General features: G+C 39.2%; 1 protein-coding gene across 2 annotated transcripts; it reads right to left on the bottom strand.

Moving 5' to 3' along the window:
• Positions 1-76: 76 nt before the first annotated feature.
• Positions 77-7,626, bottom strand: cdv3 (carnitine deficiency-associated gene expressed in ventricle 3). Of its 2 annotated transcripts, XM_026201142.1 has the most exons (6): positions 7,552-7,626; positions 7,180-7,411; positions 5,315-5,391; positions 4,456-4,583; positions 4,198-4,363; positions 77-1,396 (listed from the first exon to the last, which is right to left on the bottom strand). In XM_026201142.1, exons 2-6 carry the CDS (start codon positions 7,381-7,383, stop codon positions 1,270-1,272), a joined length of 702 nt encoding a protein of 233 aa, XP_026056927.1. In that variant the 5' UTR covers positions 7,384-7,411; positions 7,552-7,626; the 3' UTR covers positions 77-1,269. The 2 variants fall into 2 exon arrangements, with proteins under 2 accessions (XP_026056927.1, XP_026056925.1); XM_026201140.1 differs by having other exon boundaries at positions 7,180-7,605.
• Positions 7,627-7,640: the final 14 nt, after the last annotated feature.

Raw genomic sequence — 7,640 nt, 5'->3', positions numbered from 1 at the left:
ACTTTTCACAGCAATGACTGCAGCACCTTCTACAGGCCACAGCTACAAAAATGCACATCAAACCACAAACATGATATGAGATTAGAAAGGTTAAGCTTTAATAATGGTTTGTCAATCATGGAATCAAATAAAATGAGGAGAGGAACAGGGATGAAAGGGTCAAAGGACATTGTTAGAGAAAATCCATTATTCGCAATATGTTGACAAACTAGCACAGCACTACATTCTCACAGAGGGATACAGATGTGGTTTTTACTCCTCAAGAGTGGTAAGAATCAAATCAAGCAGGCTTTATCTGCAAAACGACCAGGAAGTGCCTTTCAGAATGCTTTTTTTAATATATATATTTCTCTCCCATCACTTTCATATTTCCCCCCCACAGTAAGGCCACTTTAAAAAGTAAATTTAAAGTCTCAATACCTCTTGTTGACAGATCTTGCAAAAATGGGGAGGGGAAAAAAAAAAAGCATTTTCAAGTTTACAGTTAAACATTGAGCTGCTCCTCATTGGCCGGACTGGTGGTTATTCCTACAGCCAATCGGAGTCCAGGACCTGGTCGACATTGTAACCACAGATATGTACCCAAGGGTAGTCTCCACTCTCTAGTGCCCAAACCAAAAACTCCCAGCTTTCCGTCATCACGATGTAAGAAACAAAAATTGAATGGTTTGGGAGCTATACTGATGTAGTGAAGAAAAAATAAACCTTCAGCAGTTTTTTTTTGTTTGTTTGTTTAATTCTCACCCAATGTCTTAAACTCCATCCTCAAAGTGGCTTTTCTCATTTTCTCAGGGTTGGCCGATGTCCAGTGGCTCTGCCGGCCAACCAACCCCATGAGGAATTCCACTGTAAGAAACATTTGGTGCCTTGTTCGTTTGATGCAGTGTCGTATAAAGCAGAATTTGAAATTTCAGTCAGTTCCTGTTGCTGCAGCCCGTTTGAATGCAGTTGATAAGGGAGGGCCTTTATCAGCCGTGTCCATGTGTGTATGAGAGGATTTTGATGGCTAAATGGGTTCATTTCTAGGTGTTGCTTGACAAGAGTCTAATGGGATGTTTGTTTATCGTTGTGTGCGAGTGTGTGTTTGTGTGTGTAAATGTGAGTTTTGGTTGTGTGTGTGTGTGTGTGTGTGTGTTTGAGAGAGAGTGAAAATGGGCACAGACGTCTCCAGCTCGGTCAGGACTGCATCAGACAGCTGCAGGACATTTTCCCCCTACAAGTCTTACTGTACCATTGGTGGTAGGCTTGGGGGGAAGGGGGAGATGGCTTTTATTTGTCCCCCAGGATGGCATACTGATTATCTAACTGTAGTTGCTGCATGGAGCCCGGGCCTTCCCCTTCTCTGACCCGGCTCTTGTGCTTGACCACCTCGAAGGTCTTCTCCATCTCTCGGTCCCTGCAACAAAAAAATCCACCAGTATGCAGGATTGGTTATGCTCGAAATGGAATACTAGCAACTGTATAGTATGTATATATTTTAAACCAAGGGTCTTCCACTAAAATTGCTTAAGGTCCAGTAATAAACCCTCTTCACCAGACGAGGTCCGGACAATTATATACCTAAAAACATGAATTGCTAGTTTTTGCCAGAGCAGGGTATCTGAAGGATTTTAAATCTCAAATTTAAGACTTTAAGACCTTTTTTAATACCTACACAAATAAAAATAAAATGACTGTAAAAAACGTGATTCAGAGTTCAGATACAGGTTTTCACAGAAAAAAAGGCGAAGATAAAATTATGCTCTTTTCAGTCAAAGAAGTCAAAGTATCAATTTTATTAATTTAATATAATAATACTTTGATAGTTATTTAAATAAACATATTTTACTGTCTTAATTGTCTACATTTACAACTCGCATGAGTTGATTTTCATAATTGTCAGTCTGAACAAAAACTGTAATTTAAATTCAATCTCTGCCAGCAGGTGGCGCTTTTGGGGTGGCAGAAATGTAGCGCTATCCCCTGTAAGACCAGTACACAAAGCAGCAGCTGAATCTGAAACATGCAGCATTCATTTTTTTTCAATGAAATCATAGCCTTTTGAAGTTTAATCGTTACATTCCATCACCCAAATTGAGAACCTCCTGAAATCATAGCTAAGAATATCTTGTACCATTTAAGACTTCACAAATTTTTTGAGAATCCAATGGTTTTTCACTCACTAAAATTTTTATCTGTGTTCATGCATCTATCTGCTTTCTTCATTGCATACACAACTGCACCTAAATGCCTCTACGGAGCTAAACCTGATGTAAAATTATATTTTATTCGAATATAGCTTTTATTTACACTGAACAAAATAAACGCAACTCTTGTTTTTGCCCCCATTTTTCATGATCTGAATTCAAATATCTAAGACTTTTTCTATGTACACAAAAGGCCTATTTATTTCAAATATTGTGCAGAAATCTGTCTAAATCTGTGTTAGTGAGCACTTCTGCTTTGCCGAGATAATCCACCTAACAGGTGTGGCATATCAAGATGCTGATTAGACAGCATGAGTATTGCACAGGTGTGCCTTAGGCTGGCCACAATAAAAGGCCACTCTAAAATGTGCAGTTTTATCACACAGCACAATGCCACAGATGTCGGAAGTATTGAGGAAGCATGCAATTGGCATGCTGACTGCAGGAATGTCCATCAGACCTGTTGCCCTAGAACTGAATGTTCATTTCTTTACCATAAGCCATCTCCAAAGGCGTTTCAGAGAATTTGGCAGTACATCCAATCGGCCAATGCAGTGGGGTTATGGTATGGGCAGGCATATGTTATGGACAACGAACACAGGTGCATTTTATTGATGCCATTTTGAATGTACAGAGATACCATGATGAGTTCCTGAGTTCCTGAGGCCCATTGTTGTGCCATTCATCCACGACCATCACCTCATGTTGCAGCATGATAATGCATGGCCCCATGTTGCAAGGATCTGTTCACAATTCCTGGAAGCTGAAAACATCCCGGTTCTTGCATGGCCAGCATACTCACCGGACATGTCACCCATTGAGCATGTTTGGGATGCTCTGGATCTGGGTATACGACAGCGTGATCCAGTTCCTGCCAATATCCAGAAACTTTGCACAGCCATTGAAGAATAGTTTACCAACCTTCCACAGGCCACAATCAACAACCTGATCAATTCTATGTGAAGGAGATGTGTTGAACTGCATGAGGCAAATGGTGGTCACACCAGATAATGACTGGTTTTTGGAACCACCAAACCCCCCCAGTACAGTAAAACTGCACATTTTAGAGTGGCCTTTTATTGTGGCCAGCCTAAGGCACATCTGTGCAATAATCATGCTATCCAATCAGCATCTTGATATGCCACACCTGTGAGGTGGATGGAGTATCTCGGCAGAAGAGAAGTGCTCACTAACACAGATTTAGACACATTTGTGAACAATATTTGAGAGAAATAGGCCTTTTGTGTACATAGAAAAAGTCTTAGACCTTGGAGTTCAGCTCCTGAAAAAAGGGGGCAAGAACAAAAGGGTTGTGTTTATAATTTTGTTAAGTGTATTTCATTGTCAAAACCTTTGCGGTCCGCATGGAATGCATCTTAAATATTTCAAATAGAAGTGTCCCAAATGGTAGGTTACTACAAGACGATATGTTAATAAATTGTAATTAGTTTCTGCTTCATGTAGTGTTATCTTCCTTATGAAAACTAGATAAGTAACTTTTTTTTTTACACTAAATGCAATCTTTTACTTTTTACACTCCTGCATTAAACGCATAACACTTAAATGGCTCAACCAATCAGGAATTTCAGAACTATTCATTATATTTTAGTATTATTTGTGTACTATTATAATACATATTTTGAATCAGCTACCCCCCCCCCCCTTTAAGTTAGTAATTTTGTCATGCATATTAAGTTTTAAATTTCAGTTTTAACTTTAGTGATTTTAGTACTTTTATTTCAGCCAAGGCAACATTGAGTTTTTCACCTTTCATATTTCAGCTTAATTTCTATTTACAACATTTATTTTTAATTACTTTAGTAAACAAAACACTATTATTCTATGCACAGAAAATCTGCACAGTACAAATACTGCAGAAATCGCAGCCCATCAGTATGGCTTTCCTAACATACTTTGTGTATGAGGAAAATCGAGGAAGGAAGCTAAAGGTACATCTGATTAAGCAATGAACAGTGTACAGATTTTTAGAAGAGCACAAGAAGTCACTTACTTGCGAGTCTCCACGTGTCTGGCAGTGGAGAGGAGAGAGGGGAACTGGGTGTCGTTGAAGATTTCTGGAGGCCCTTGAGTTGGGCCTTTCTTGGTCGAGGTTAACCGGGCCCCTGGGGGACGATACACGCCAGGTGCTTTGGGTTCAGGAACCTCAACTTCCTCTACTGAAAGGAAACAAGACAGATCCATGTTTAAAAACTAATCTCAACTAATACTTCCATTAGTTGGCTATTTATACTAAACACTGCCGACTCACCCGGAGCAGCTGAAGGGGGGGCGCCTGACTTATTCCAGGGTCCAGAGAATTTATCACCAGTGACCAGAATGATCTCACCATCCTCACCCACTTCCTCCTTCTCATACTCTTCCTCCTCCTTCTCATCACTATCAGACAAACATGAAATAGTTTACTTTGATAGAGATGCACTGTAACATGCATGAATTCAAATAAACTCAGTGAGAGCTTTGATAAACATTCTAATATATGAATTAAATTTGCACAGTGTGTTTGCTGGTATGATCCAAGTTTACTGAGCCAATAAAAATGCGACATGAAATCAATGCGACATGGCGTTAAACAAAACTGCTTACATCAAGCTCCTTTCAGCACACATAAACATACACCTGTTGTAGTGTGATTCATAATGCTCTTTTTGTTTACCACTAGCACATGCTATGGACGTTTTATTCTCCTATAGAAACGTTTTTCATAGTGTACGAGTCAATAGTTCATCATCATACAGTCTACATGCATTCGCACCCAAGTTTATCAAATCCATGTCGCACATCGTGACCTACAGTGATCTTACAGGATTGCTAAAAGGATCGTGCAGTGTGTAGACGGCTTTACAGATTACACAACATTTTAATAAATAAGGTAGACTTAAAATCATACAATCTAATCCCATTTATGTGAAATAAGCCTGCTCCCGACCAGATTTGAGCTTTGGACCTGAAACTATGACAACAGCTCCGAGATGAGCTTTGAAAAACCTAGCAATCCTGGATCATGTCAAAGCGCCAACAATAAAATCCAGCAAACTGGGTAATTATGTATGAAAATCGAACCCTAGTAGCATCAAATACATTAGACGGCAACTGTTTGTGCTTCACACCTCATCTGCATGGCCTGAAGTCGGAGTCCGGTGTAGTCCACCTCCTTCTGCTCAAATTCCTTCCATTCCTCATCCTCCTGGAGTGACAGTTTAAGAAAAGAGAGGTGACCCTTATATAGAGTGCAATGAACTAATGTTTAGAGAATTTCAGACAGTACAAGAATCAAGGCAATGTCTATACTACATGTAAACTAAATACTTCTGGAACTACAGTGGAGTCAGTCACAGCACTTGGTTCCTAAGTGTAGAATAAATGTAATTTATAAATGAAGTCATGTAATAAAAGATGTAAAAGAAACCTCCATGTTTTACTTTCTGGGGGGAAAAATTACTCTAAAATTGGTATAAAATTAAAGCCTAATGTCTAAATAAATTACATTCAAAATTTGAAGTTGATATGAAAAAAATTGAGGTTCCTGTGAGATTTTGTTTACCACAAAAACCCAGGAGTGCCATCCAAACGCCATAGAATTTTTTTATATTTATTTTTCTGTCCCAAATGTCTAGAATTCTCTTACAATATTCCTGAGATTCAGACCTTTCCAGTGATAGGTTTGTTGTCAAGATTATAAAAAGTTTTAATTCTAAAAGTCTGTAATGCATTTTGTAATACGACACTTGACACTGCCCACTAAAAAAAGTACAATTTCCATGGTAATGCAATGTCCGATTTCAAAAATGGTTTCCACTTGGGATTTAAAGCTTTTAAATTATATATAATTTATGATGATTGTTATTCAAAGATTTGATAAAGAAAAAGGACAACAATAAAAAAGAGCACCAAGCGTCCCACATGGTGACAGTTAAGGTAAACAAGTTACCAAAAAGAAAAAAAAAAAACTGTAGGGCAGGGGTTCTGCCTATTAAATGCTGATTTCATTTGGAGGCAGACAAGATGAACATGAGCTATCATTAGAGAAGTCTGGGGCCAGTTGCATAAACATAACCACAACTATTAAAACTTTCTTTAAAAAAATTAGTTTGATCAACTAGCAGTTTGCCTAAAGATGATAAGTCTGATTTTTCAAATTAGACTAATCTACGTTTTTGTAACTGACCTTAAAACAATATTGAAGGAAAAAAAAAAAGAGAGAGAATTGAGTTTTTCAGACAAGTATAAGCAGTTTATGCAATCGGCCCTTGTTTATCCAAAAGGCCCAGTTATGACATTTCAATATTTTTTTTGCAATTATGACATGGTAGTATATGCCAAAACATGCCTACTCTTCTGTTACACACTCAAAGGTATGTACTTTTTCTTTATAAAGGATTTCACACTTTTAGGTAACAGCATAATTAGGCGAACTGATGCAACGTGCAAGATTTAATTAAAGTGACCTGATGTCACTGTAAAAGTACAGTCATCAGACAAAACTTGCGTTCATTAGCACAATGCTATTCTGTAATGTCTTACAAGAGAAACAAGCATATGGTGAGAGGTGAAGGACACAGTTACAGCAGCAGTTATAAAACCCCTGCTGGAAGATTGAAGCCCTAAGCAACGAATGTCAGTATGATGTCACATCACCCAACATACGTCACGAGCAAACGCTGCTTCTATTTAAGGGTAACATTAAACGCACAAAAATTACAATCCGGTCATCGTTTACACAACCTTGTGTTGCTCCACTGACACATGAAATGTTAGGCAGAATGTCAAAAAAGTCACTACGGCTGTCAATATCTAATGTTCTGCCAAAATTCTGATTTTTAACCTTTTATTAGTGTTGTTATTTGCCGAGTGAAATGCATGCTTAGAACACATGGCGCTTTTAGAACGTTCACGCGTCTTTTAGAACGTTCCCTACAAACGCTGTCTAGATAGGCAGCTCACTAGGTTTTGTGACACAGCCCGTGTGCATTACCTTTTCCATCTGCGCGTCCTGATTCTCACTCTTCGTCGACTTCTCCTTCTCCCTTTTCGTCTTTTTCACCGGCATCACGGTTCCTCCGGCTCCTCCGGTCGTCGGCTCCTTCCCCTTGCCCTTCTCCTTCTTCTTCTTCTTGTCGCGTTTGGCGAAGAAATCATCTAGACTCTTCTCCACGACTGCCGGAGCCACATCCGCCATCTTATCACCAAATGTCCTCAACTAAACACTAAAACAAGCTTAGAAATGATCAGATCAGTGTCTGAAGCGACAGCAAACGAGCCCTTGCGTGCGTGTCTGACAGGTAGTCGTGTGTTTCATGTGTATCCGCGGGTTAAAAGTGTGCTGAGAGCAGCATGACAGACTCACCAGCTAAAAGTGTGACACACACTCGCCCAGTGCACCGGATAATGTTGCTTCCTATCTGACCCGGATGGGAAAGTAGCTTTGTGATTGAC

Source organism: Carassius auratus, chromosome 24 (assembly GCF_003368295.1).
Source record: "Carassius auratus strain Wakin chromosome 24, ASM336829v1, whole genome shotgun sequence".
Taxonomy (NCBI): domain Eukaryota; kingdom Metazoa; phylum Chordata; class Actinopteri; order Cypriniformes; family Cyprinidae; genus Carassius; species Carassius auratus.
Note: the sequence above shows the minus strand (reverse complement) of the source record. Positions and strands in the feature narration are given on the sequence as shown.

Excerpts from the sequence above, each read along its gene's own strand:
- cdv3 (XM_026201142.1), bottom strand. The coding sequence starts at position 7,383 with ATGGCGGATGTGGCTCCGGCAGTCGTGGAGAAGAGTCTAGATGATTTC. Across the intron at positions 5,392-7,179 it reads AGGACGCGCAGATGGAAAAG|GAGGATGAGGAATGGAAGGA; the intron begins GTAATGCACACG and ends CTGTCACTCCAG. Across the intron at positions 4,584-5,314 it reads CTTCAGGCCATGCAGATGAG|TGATGAGAAGGAGGAGGAAG; the intron begins GTGTGAAGCACA and ends TTTGTCTGATAG.